General features: G+C 45.2%; 1 protein-coding gene across 2 annotated transcripts in view; it reads left to right on the top strand.

Moving 5' to 3' along the window:
• Window positions 1–13,355, top strand: part of AXDND1 (axonemal dynein light chain domain containing 1) — a 342,044-nt gene that overhangs the window by 256,950 nt on the left and 71,739 nt on the right. For both annotated transcript variants that reach the window (XM_069232100.1, XM_069232101.1), the window contains exon 22: window positions 13,096–13,179. In XM_069232100.1, coding sequence (XP_069088201.1) covers window positions 13,096–13,179 — 84 coding nt within the window. The remainder of the gene's footprint in view (window positions 1–13,095; window positions 13,180–13,355) is intronic.

Below are 13,355 nucleotides of genomic sequence, written 5' to 3'. Positions count from 1 at the left end.
TGCAGCACAAATAGAAAGTGGAAAAGGCCTCCCAGGATTGTTTTTGTGCAGGAAGGTACCCCTTCTTGCACAAAAACAGTCCTGCTGACAACTCAGACACCCTTGCACCATTGTGCAAGGGTGCCTGTGTTGGCGCTAGGCAGGAATTTGTTTGCCAGCACAAGTGGAAAGGGCAGAAATGCACTCTATCTTGTAGATAACGGTGCATTTCTGCCTTTTCCATGTGGCGTAGGGCCGCGCAGCAAGGTCACTGTGCTGCACTGCGCCACGGGGCTTGTAATTATGCCCCTAAATTGAAAGGAGTTGTATGTATGTACAATCTGTTGACTACGAGTTATGGGGTATAGTTGGCGATCATAATTGCTTCTGTCCAGCTTCTGTGATACCTGATGGTTTGATCACATATTTGTGGATAAACAGGAGGGTGTAACATTTACTTTCACGGTAAACACCATAAGCTTGCATGTCATGTGAGGTATTGTGATGGTAAGCATTAATGGAGAGAAGTGCTGGGGGCATTGGTGTGGGTGGCTGAAGTGTGCTAGAGTTTAAATTCTTTGTGTTCTTTAGAGATGTATTGTGCAATGATTGTGCCAACATTGGTCAAGTAATGCATGCCTGTTATTTCTGATAGAGACTTTAAAGTGCAGATACCTCACCTTTTGAATATTCCTCAGGCTTCAGACTAGATCCTAAAATGTTTTTGCAGTACCTCTGCGCTGCAGTATGTGGTGCCTTGCGGCTTTGCACTTACACTGTTCTGCTCTGAAAATCATGTGTGGACCCAATAAATGCACCATTCCCACGTGCAAATGTCGGTTCATTTCTTTCTGTACCACCATACCTGGATCCAGAGCGACATCTTGTCTCTTTAAGTCCCTTTTTAAGCTCAAAATTTACAGTGTGCAAGGAAAATTGCTCTGTCCAAAATAACAGATTGTAAGCATTGTTGGGACTGTCATAAGCAAATGTTTGCGACAGATTTGCATCATGTTTGCCAGTGATGTCTGGGGTTGAGTCATGACTCTGAGGCCTGCAGGGACTGCCTGTCAATGAACTCAAAGACCACACAGGACCCCAAGCACTGGAAGACTTTATGTTCAAAGGTCAGTTTTGGTCCCATTCCCAGTTTAGAAGTTGCAGGAGTCAATTCCAAGAATGATTGTTGTCGTGTTCCAACTCATTGGGTAAGAAAAAAACAAAAAAATCCAAGCAAGTCTCAGCCACTTACCACCACTCCTGTATTCCTGCGAAGGAGCAAGGGCATCACTATGCCTCTTGATCTAGCTCTCAAAGTTAGTGGACGTCTGAGCGAATCCTTTAACTTGTTCCAGCACAACCTCAGTTTCCAGGGCCGTTTGCAACAACAAGGCAGATTCAGGAATTCTGCAAGGCCCTGCTCTGACTCCTCAGATCCCTTCTGGCTTTTTCAGGTGTGCCTGTGGACCGCCAGTGAGCCGAGAGCGCTTCCATATGGAATACTGCAACTGGGTTTGCCCTTTGCGCCAGTTGGACCCTCCAAATCCACTACTGGGCTTCTCCCGACTCCTCTAATGACTCCACCTCTGGCTTTACTACCCACACTGGTTCTTGGAGCACCAACAATGCTGACACCATCAACACCGGAGGTGCTTTCTGACTCAGCACTGCTCCAACTACAACTTCAACCGAAGTCATGCTCAGCTACCATTGATCCATTGCCTGACCCTCTTAACACCCCACCTCCACAAGGCAGAACCCATACATTGCATTTCTTGTTTGGGACGGATTCTGATAATGATTATGTTGCAGGAGATGAAATTGACCAACTCTAACCTACCATACCCTACCACAAAGAAAACTGGTATGATGAACTCAAGGATGCCAGTGGTCTTGGTATCTCTCTTGCGTCAGGCCTTCTCTTACCCCTATGCCCTGCCACTGAAGAAAGTGCTTCCTTCCCATTGGTCATGTGGAGGGGAGGCAAAGTTCTTGACCTGCAGCTCTCCAATTTAGAAGTCCAATACCAATAAATAACTTTATTTCGGCTGAAAGCCATAAAAGTATCCAATAAATAACAGACAATACCATACAATAAGATTATAGATGAAAAAAAACACAGATTCCACAAGGACATTAAAAAAGAGAAACAAATAGTTATGCTGAATTAAAATTTAAAAACTCATTAGTTAAAACAATACGGGACAACTATCTTGTTTTATAAACCTGGAAACCTGACTAAAATTAATTCCATAAAATAGTCTATTTCTTCCTACAATAGATTGTGCAAAAAAATGAGCTGCTGATACACATAGTTATAGCAACAATGCAAAACTAAGGCCAAATTTCCTTTTTCTTTAACAACCAAGCCTTCGTAGTTTCATGCACCATGATAGACAACTGCGGCCTAGGGTAATTATAGCTAATCCAATCGGTCAACGGTGTATTCTCTGATTCTTATAGCCCAAGCATTTTGTAGGTACTTAGCAACGGCAAAGACCACCTTGTCTCTTGTGTCACTAGCAAGAATTCGCAAGGATACATAATATGTCCTTATCCCCATTGATCTACATAAGGGGATTATACATTTCTTCCTGGGCGCCAAATATCTAGGACAAAAAAACATAAAATGGGCCAATGTCTCAGATTGCTCAAGACAGAAGTGGCAGAATCTCGATTTTTGAACCTCCTTGCACCATCTTACAGTAAATGTGTTAAGAGGCAATACCCCTAGTCTGAATTTAATAAATAGCGATTTGGCATGGGGGGGTTAATATTGTCCATAAAAGCCTCAAACTTGGGACTGCACTTGTGGACCAAAAACTGCACCGTCCTAATACCATGGTCCTTTTTGGACCAAAGTTGTGTCAGAATGAACTCCCAGTAACACCGCTTTATCCGTGCCTTTACTTCCTTCGTCAAACTATGGGGGTCTTTCCACACCTCATCCATTTTAATGAGTTGACACATATCTCTGATGTATTTAAACCAGGGAATTTTTACCACACTGCGGTCCGCTAAGAGTTCAGCAACTGCTGTTTGATAGGGGGACAAGTATTCGGATGTCCAAAGGCGGACCCTGTACATAAGTGGTCTTAAGGCAGTCTCATTGTGAATCTCATTTAGGGTTAGGTCCAGTCTTTGGTGGTGTAAGTGGGGTACTTGTCAGTAAGTGCAGAAAATTACGCATAATGCGATTTTCCACCTTCGTCAAGCAGCTGGAATTGCAGTGCCCCCATAATTCTGCGCCATAGATTGAAGCAGCCACAGCCGCTGCCTTATATACTGTGATAGCAGGTGAAATATCACAGTCGACCTTTGTCGTAGAGTGGACACACTCTTCTCAATCTGTGCCTACCACCGTTGGTCATCAGATATCCTAATCCCCAAATAGTCAAATTGCTTAACTCTTCTATCGGTTGGCCTGCTAGAGTCATTTTCCCCCTAAAAGACTTATGAGGATTAAAAGCCATAAATTTAGTCTTAGAAAAATGTATCTCTAGGCCCTTCTTTACACAAAATTTAAAAAAGGCACTGAGTTTGTTTTGGAGGCCCATTGGAGTTCGTGAAATCAGTAAGGTATCACCTGCGAACATTAAAATAGGGACAGAAGTTCCTGCTAACTTTGGGGCGTCATGATTGCAGTACATCAGCTGGTCAACCACATCATTGATATAGAGATTGAACAGCGTGGGGGCCAGAACACACCCCTGTCTGTTGGTATAGTTTCTGTAAAATCTCCACCTTGGGACCAGCGTACCTGGGCGTAAGTGCCCTCATGGAAATACCTAATCAATTTCAACATCTCGCTGTCTAACTTATAGGACTCAAGGGCGTTCCACAGTAAATCCCTTGGGACCATATCAAACGCAGCTTTTAGGTCAATGAAGGCCACGTACAGGTGGCCCTTGTTTAATGTCAAGTGATTCCAACAAAGAAGGTTGAACCTGAATGCCTGGTCGATAGTACTCACGCCCTTCCTAAAACCTGCCTGGAGGCCAGAGAGGATAAATGAGTCCTCAATCCACACCTGCAGTCTAGCCAAAATTTGCTTGCAAAAAGCTTTGTGGCTGATATCAATTAAACTTATTGGCCTGTAGTTGGAAGGAAGTTCCCTTGCGCCCTTTTTAAAAATGGGAACTATAATAGCTCTTTGCCATGTGGAAGGAAGCCCACCGCCTCTCAGAATCTCATTACTGAGTGTGTTTAAATATAGGGAGCAGGTTCTAGGTCGGGACAGATACAAATCACCTGGGATACCATCTAATCCTGGGGCCTTCCCTTTGCGTAGCGTTTGGTGTGCCAACATTGTTTCTTTTAAGGAGAATGGAGCCAGATCGAATTTAGGTGCAATAGCTGGCCCAGAAAAAGGGGGATGGAAGGGCCCCTCGAGGGGTGACAGGACAGTAAGACTACTACTTTGAGCCACACTATATACAGCTCCAAAATATGATACCCAAAGTGCTGGTTGAATTACTGGGTATGTCTCCATGTTGTCAGAGTGACCTTTGTCTGCCACCAACTTCCAGAACAATTTTGAGTCTTTTGTTTGTAAAGCATCTACCAGAACCTTCCATTGATTGGATTCCCACTCTCTTTTTGCGTGTTTCAGTTCTGCTTTATATGCAGACCTGGAGGCTCTTATCGCACCGGAAATCCCTGCCTTCAGTGCTTCCAAAAGCTGTGATTTAGCCAATCGACAAGAGCTAGTATACCACTCCAAAGGTCCGGCCCTAGTTTCTACCCGCCTCCTGGTTACCTGAAAGAGGGGCCTTAGCTGGTTGACCATAATGTTATGTAAATTGATTAAGTCAACCGGTACCAAGTCGATATGCTTCATAGGGTAAAGCGTTGTTTTCACCACTTTATATATTGAGGCCTGGAAGTGCACATCATCGGCCACCATTTCCCTCCTTACATGTTTATAATCATTTGTCGCAGCTAGTGCGCTACCCATCACCCACTTGGAAAGTAAACTACATTTAAATGGGGAAATTGTAAAAGATGTACAGAGAGCTAAGTGATCGCTGTCATCCCGTAGAAGAACTGCCATGTCAGTGAGAGAATTCCAAAGGAAATCGTCAACTAAAACGTAGTCTAGGCGGCTCTTGTATGAGCCTTTCCTATACGTAAACGACACAGGGGATGTGATTTCGTGTTCCCATTGACTATTCTATGTCCCATTGCTTTTGTCAGGTCCTCCACTAGATCTATTGCTCCTCCTGATGGTTCTATTACAACTTGAACCGGACCTGATCTGTCCCATGAGTGGGTAAACTGAATTATTTTTTGCAGAAAGTCAACCTCACAGTTCAACTGCATATTAAAATCTCCTGCGACAACTAAGCCCTGCCCCCCAGACGAGTAGTTCAAAAAGTCTATTAGCATTTTTACCTGGACGGTCTGGGACTTTTGCGGGCCAGGCCTAATATATATATTTATGAGAACTATGCGAACTGGCCCCCTTGGGCCGCTGAACACGACCTCCACTGCTAATATATCCCTCGAGGGGAGGGCAACTCCTTTGCCTTGGTGAACAGATCATGTTTAAGCCAAATTAATAAGCCCCCCGATGCTCTGCCAGATGGAGATGGAAGTGCTGCCTGGACCAGTATCCTGCTCGGTGAATTAAGGAGGGGGCCCATGTCTCCTGTAAAAAGATAATGTGTTGTTGATCCATAAAACTACACCACTCTGGGTTAGTTATCTTAGATGACACACCCGCCACGTTCCATGATAAAAGATTAATTGAAGATTAATTGCTGACCCCAGTATTGGACAAACTCACTATTCGCTTTTTGTGGGGAGTAGTTCCGCTGTACCTCCCTTCTGCATGGATGCTGTAGCGTGCTCCTGACTCTAGTCCCACAGTGCCCAGTGGTAGGGTATCTGGATCGCATAATTCTAAGGGCTTTGTAGCAAAAGTGTCATCCTTCCCTACCTCTACTGATGGGGCTTTACGTCAATCTAAGGTTGAAGTTGGACTACTCATAAGTCCCCGTCTTGTGTAAAACATGATTTGGGAGAAGATCTTAAATTAGGTCTATCACTGAAGAACCAGTTAGCCATTGGAAGGGGGATCGACTGGACAAGAGATACTTGAGAAAAAGTGTCAGGTCTTGATCTTAGTTCAAGAGCTAAGAGGCCCTTTTCTAAACTCTGACTGCTCAGCTGTAACCCTACGAGGTCCGTTTCTGAGGTATCACTTGTGAATCTCTGGGCGGTTATTAAATCGTCCCGTATAACGGACCTACATTTTTTCACGCCCCTTATCCAGTGAATTACTTTATTCTTCAGTGAAGCCTCTAGTTCCCTTGAACCATGACTCAACTTAGGTATATTTGTCATATAGATGTCACACTGACCGTGCGGCGACTTGCTAGGCAGGGAACTTGGCTGGGTGGCTTTATTGACATTGTCTAAGGACTTAACACTGTGCTTCTCTTATTTAGTCCCTCTAGGCAATTTAATGTCGTGGTTTTGTGAATTAGCCACTACAGGAGCTACACCCACTTTCTGTAGACAGGGTAGTGAGGTCGCTCCTGCATCCTTTCCCCTATGCGTTCCCTTCATGGATATGTCAATTTGCTGTGCTTGTGTGAGGGAAGAGTTAAGTTTGCGGTTAAGCGAAGATTTCTTAATATCCCCGATCGCAGCTGTTAAGCCATCAAGCTTCATGTGGACCATGTGACTAAAGGAAATGAGGTACTCTTTTAAGCTTGTTATTTCGGATCTTATTTGTACTCACTGTGCCTCTATAGGCTGATCTGTCTGGGTAGCTAGATGTATTATTGACTCCTCGGCATTCCTTGAAACATCTTTCTCGGGGCTGGGGGTTGCCAGTGAAGCCAAGGGTAAAAAACGAATAGAACAGCTTGTATAAGAAGGTACACTGTCCTGCTGGTTAGCAACATTCAGATTCGAGTTCTCTATGTAATTACTCAAAGTGGCTGGGATGATGTGATCTGGTTGGGACCCCCGGGATGGTACAAACAAAGGCTTATTGTTCACAGGAGTCACAGGAGTAAAGAAGGATTTTATATCTTTGGTCACAGCATCAGGTCTTCCTTTGGGGTGTTTAGACAGTTTAGTCGCAAGCATACTCTCAACTTCTTCAATTAAGTCGTCAATTTGGAATAGAGTACAATTTTCAGCAGCGTGGCGAGGGACTTTCTTCGCCCCCCGCCCTGCCCTGCAAGGTTGCTGCTAGCTTTCCTTTTCCCCATCCTGGCTGAAATGGAGAGCAAAGTCAACACTTTTAAATGAACAAGCAAAATGTCTAATTTATAGGGGCTTGGGCCACCCCCAGCTACCACAGTCAAAGCGCCACGCTTTTCCTGTGTGACCAGAGCACAGAACCAGTTCTTGGGGGGCTTATACCCGTCCCCAACTGCCCCAGACAAGGAAAAGATTTCCACGAACCTTTGTCAACCAGAATTGAACATAAACTAACTATACAAATTGGAGCGCACTTAGTAGAATTGAATTATTAAAAAGGGTACCTTCTACCGACAGATAGATTAGTGTCGCAACAACACAATCGTAGAGTAAATGTTAAGGGGGTGGCCCAGCCTCTTCCTGGCGATGACGGGCGCAGGACGGGCCTGCCCTTGGCCCGGGCTTTGCCCAGGCGCGTCCCACGAAGCGGGCGTGCGTCCCAAATTTAAAGGGGCCTTTGGCTCCCGCCCCTCAATAGGTCTTTGTTGGCGCGTCCCACGGAAGCGGGTGTGCGTCCCAAATTTAAAGGGGCCTTTGGCTCCCACCCCTCAGCAGGTCTCTGTTGGCGCGTCACCACTTTAGAAGTCAAAACAATGTCCTCACCGAAGTACTCCTGCTGGGGCAAACAACTACTGAGCCTCTACTACTTTTTAACAAGGCACTCACTGATAGGCTTCTGGCCATACTTTGCTCTGGCCCCCTGATCAGTCGTCAGATTGTGAGGCACCAACAACCTGCCACTGTGAGCTCGTCTTTTTGTCTCAGTACCCATCTCATGAGAGCTTGGTGGTGCAGGCTTCCACCAGTCAGACCAACCTGAAAATTAAAATACTTTCCTCACTACTCTCCCCGATATGGAGTCCAAGACACTGGAGACCTATGGGAACAGGTTGTGCCAGAAGTGGGTCATGGTTGTTATTCTCACTACGTTCTGGTGCCAAAGGAGGACGGAGGCCTTCGTCTTATTCTACACCTACACTCTCTCAACGCCTTCCTCTGGAAGGACAAATTCAAAATCTCACCCTAGCCCAGGTCTTGTTTGTCCATGACCATGGAGACTGGATGGAGGCATTGGATCTTAAGGACGCATATTTCCATACACTACCTTGCAGGCATCAACGCTACCTATGGTTCCTGGTGGGACAGGAACATTAGCAGTTCACTGTGCTCCCCTTTGGTCTCATCACTGCCCCTTGGGTGTTCATGAAATGGTGGTGGTGTAGCAGCACACCATTAGTGGTTAAGGGTCCCAGTCTTTCCCCCACCTCGACAAATGGCTGTTGAATGCAGGCTCACCACAGGCAGTCATGAACTACCTACAGGCTAGGTCAAACCTCCAGTCATCCGTGGACTTTCTGTCAAAATGCCGTAGATGCACATGACTTCTCAGACACTCCCCTTCATCAGAGCCATTCTGGACACAGTTTGGTTTTGCGCTATGCCCCTGAAAAGGAGCGGCCAGGGCATTCAGGCTATGATCACGATCTCTGAGCCTCTGTCCTGGATGTCAGTGAGGTGGAATCCAAGGCTGCTAGGATTGATGGCCTTCTGCATACTGCAGGTCAAGCACTCCAGGTGTCATTATACAGACTCTGCAAAGGGATCTGAAGTCTTTGTGAGCCCAACATCAAGGGAACCTGTCTGATACATTCAGATTTTGGCAGAGCCTGCAAAAGAACCGCAGCAGTGGCTAGAGGACCACAATTGGGTGAGTGGCACCTTCCCCTACCCCAACCAGAGTTGATAGTGGTGACTGATGTGTCACTTCTTGGTATGGGCAGCCACCTGGCATGCAAGAGGTGGTGATAAGTAGCTTCTGGTCTCTAGCGGAATCCCAGCTCTATTTTCACTATCTGGCGCTGAAGACAATTTGCTTGACATTTAAAGCCTTTCTTCCATCCATCAAGGGGCAGCTGGTTAAGGTGTTTACGGACAACATCACTGCCACGTATTATTGCAACAAACAGGATGGAGTGGTGTTATAGACCCTAGACACTGCTCCTTTAGTAATAGGTCGACCATCAGTGAATTTTCCTAGTGGTGAATCACCTGATAGTGTCTTTGAATGCCTGAATGGATGAGCTCAGCTGTCTGCACCTAGTGAATGACGGGCGGCAGTTACACCCCATAAGGGGCACAAGGTCTCTTTTGTTGACAGGGAGAAGTTTGGCTCAATCTATTTGTCACCATCGAAAATGTGTAATGTCACCCGTTCTGCTCGTTGGAGTTTCTAAGGCGTCTCTCACTAGGTGATGCATTTCACCTAGGGTCAGTACTGTCTTCCTGCCAATACCTATTCTGCCTTGCTTGAGTTCTGAAGAAGATAGCCACGACCAAGCCCAAGTCACCCTAGTAGCCCCAGTTTGGCCATGGAGAGTATGATATCCAAATCGCCTGTCCTTCGTTCAGGTTGCCCCTTCGGGAGGATCTTCTTTTCGTTACAAGGGGGTAGGGTTGTGCACCTGCGCCTTTGCAATGTCCACCTACATGCTTGGAGATCGAATGGTGACAGCTCAATACCTTCAACCCTCCTCCAGGGATGATTTTTGTCATCTACGCAGCTGCTGCCCCTCAACAAAGACAGTATACACCTGTCGTGGGGGCAATGTGTGGCTTGGTGAGGCACACAGCATAGTCCCCCTCCACATAAAGTTATCTGATATTTTATTGTTTGTTTTGTCTCCCACCCAGCAATGGCTTTGCTCTGGGCACAATTAAAAGGTACCTTTCAGCTCTTTTGGCCTTTTTATGTTTCCCGAACCAGCCCTCTTTATTTAAATCTCCTGTTGTGATAAATTTTTTGAAAGACCTAAAACATCTATTTCCTCCCACTTCCTTTGTCATGACACAGTGGGATCTTAACTTGGTCCTCACATATTTGATGTGCACTCCCTTTGAGCTGCTTCACAGATGTCCTTTGTAGATTCTCACCCTCAAGACAGTGTTCCTTGTCACCATAACACTGGCATGGCGAGTGATGAAGCTTCAACCTCTTTGTGTCAACCCACCATACTCCACCTTCTTTGCAGAGTCTAGTTCTGCAGGAGGAGAGCATCCTTCTTGCCGATTATTATGACGCCGTTCAACATCAGTCAACATATCACTTCACTGGCATTCTTTCCTCCGTCTCACCCCTCTAAAGGGGTGGAGAGACTCTACCTATTGGACTACAAAAGAGCACTGAGCTTTTACATTGATCGTACCAGAGAATAAAAAGTGGATGATCACTTCTTCGTGGGGCTCACTGAAAAAAGGCAAGGCCATGACGAAAAGGACCACCCCCCACTGTATCTGCTATTCATTAGTCAAACAGGCTCTAGAAGGACTGTGAGATCATTATCCCAGAGCTAAAACTGCTACCACTACATAGGCATGCAGAGTTCCTATCCTGGACATCTGCCAGGCACCTCTGTGGGCGACCCTGCATATGTTTGATAAGCACTATTTATCTGGACAGGAAGGAAAGACAAGAAGGGCGTTTTGCCCGCGTGGCCCTACAGAACTCCCTGGTTGAGTCCATTCAGAGACCGACCTCGAAATAGATACTACCTTGGTACCTGTTCAAACGGGGAACAATCTATGGTTAGAAGTTTCTATCAGAAGAACAATTTGCTTACCTTTGGTAATGCTCTTTCTGTGACCTCATATTCCTCCCCGATCCTCCCCATTTTGTTATTTGACTCTATCCATTATTGAGATTCCGTATCTAGGAATCGGCACACTGGTCACAACCATTTTGCTATTCCCTCTTCATCTGGGATTGTGGGCAGACTCGAAAGCAACTGACGTTAGCGTACGGGAGTGGCGCCTAAGCTGCACACATTATTTCAGGAGAGAACGGTGTCAGTGCGGAGATGCATGGTGCCATCTACCGGCACGCAGAGGTACTGCTGGAAAGGTTTCCAGATCCAGTCTGACACCTGGGGAATATTTAAAAAGTGAGGAATCTGCAGTTAGGTAGAGTCAACGAGAAAGAGTGTTAACAAAGGTAAGTAACATGGTCAACTGAACTAATGTTGGAATGATATGGCCTATATGTTCTGAAAACAGTAAAAACATTTGTAAAAAATGGCTGTATTCACAAGCTCAAGTGTCTTTTCATCTTTCAATGCCCTCATTAGGAGTCATGCAGATTTTTTTTTCTGGGCAAAATTCACATGAAATTCACAATTACTGGGAGATTAATGCTCACATTTACCCCTCGCTCTGACCAAGTGGTAAATGTGAATGGGGACGGTGCATAGGGCGACAGTTGGGGTGATTGGAGAGGGAGGGAGAGGACGTGGCCTGAGAGCGGGAAGTATGACCTGTGCCCTAGAAGGGTGACATACAAGGGGCCAGCAAATGGGGCCAAGCTCTACTTTAGCCCAAACCAAAAGCAATTTTACTTGCTAGATTTTCCAGCTGGTAAAATGGAATCCTTGTTTGCGCACCCAGGAAATCAGGGTCTTGAAATACATTTCCTCTTACAATTGGGTAGAGCGGCATCACACCCAGAGATACTGCTCCATCCAATTCTCCTTCCATCGTGTAATAAGGGCCTGAAAGCAATCTCACTCACATATTAACAAAATCACTACCATATGTGTGACGTCTCATTCTGTGCACTCAAACTGTGGAACTTTCTCCCTCTACAGCTGTAATAGCAGGAGCTTATTACTTACCCATATTTCCGCCTCATCACTGTACTTCTACCTGAGAATGCTCCAATATGAGTCACGTTGAGTTTGGGTACACGGATATAGTGTCAGGTGGTTTATGTATATGAGTAAGAACAGAATGTTCACACTATGCTAGAGTTGCAATGTAATTGCTGCTTTTTGTTTAAGGGTCAGGAGCAGGATGGCATTTCCAGGACAAGTTTATTGATACACTGAATGCTTGATTTGTACTGGTGGTTGCAGATGAGAGACTGGGGCTTATTTTTCATCATCAGATTTTGACCCAGATTAAGAGAGAGAGAGAGGGAGAGGAAGAGAGAGAGAGAGAAAGGAAAGAAGAACAGGAAGGATGAAGAGAGATAAAGGAACACACTAGTGGGGTGATAGCAGAGATGATACAGAACCTGAAAAAGTGATTAAAACAGACAAGAAGTGTAGAGTAATGGATGAAAACAGCGTGAGATGGAATCAAAACTAGGCAACCTTTGTATTCAGTAACCCTGCATTCAGCAGTGCTAGTTGTATGCTCCTACAAAAACTTTAGACCCTTGTGCTTAGTTTTTTTTTTTGGGGGGGGGGGGGGGTCAAGTATCACTTACAATGATGATCATCATAACCTTGATAAGCAAATGCTAAATGATGTAACCAAAATAAACCTAGTTTACTTAAAATAGATATGTTGCTGAGCTGTTCCAAATTGGATGAAAGCAACGGGCCTCATAACATTCTACTATGGTCATCGTCTCCTTCGGCACAACCAGTGGCTTCATCTAGAGTCCCGGAATCAGGACATGGCTTCTGTCATCTGCCGCCAGGAAACAGAAAAGGGAATAATGTTTTGGTGCCCTTTTCAAGATTCAGACGACCATTGTGGCCATTGCTCAGTGGTGCTGCTCTGCAGCATTTCGTTTACTCTATGTGGTTTATTGATATGATGGATGGTTATTTGGACTTCGAGCTAGACAAGCTTAGAGTTATATTTCATGCTAGACAAGCTTAGAGGGACAGAGTCTCACGTAAGCTGTAGCTTAATTTTTAGGAAAGGGAAAGGCGATTCTATCCAAAGGAGATGGTATTTGAATGTTCAGGAAAGAAAAGAGTCTTTTGATCAGAAGAAATGTAGCCCAGATAATAACAATGTAAGAGGAGACTACTAATAATCTATATAGGAGACTACTATTAATCTATAGACTTTACATGCATAGTGATTGCTCTTCTTTGATCTCTACTTTTTCAGGAACTCTCTGTTAAATCCAAACCCAAACAACCAGCAAGTCACAGATTTAAAGATACTGAGCCTTCTGGAGTTCCACCTATGGAGGCAAGTGAACGTTTCACTCCTGCATGAAAGCTGTCATATGTACAAAGGGCACCCTGTTCTGAAGTGATTGTAGCTTCATAGGGTTTGGAAAAGAGATTATTCTGCTGAAAGGCATCATTCGTAGTATGCTATTAGAATTGTGCTCTGCTGTAGGGTGACATCACAAATGGCTTGCA

Source organism: Pleurodeles waltl, chromosome 4_2 (assembly GCF_031143425.1).
Source record: "Pleurodeles waltl isolate 20211129_DDA chromosome 4_2, aPleWal1.hap1.20221129, whole genome shotgun sequence".
In the NCBI taxonomy this organism is placed as follows: Eukaryota; Metazoa; Chordata; class Amphibia; order Caudata; family Salamandridae; genus Pleurodeles; species Pleurodeles waltl.
This window is presented reverse-complemented; position numbering and strand designations above follow the sequence as displayed.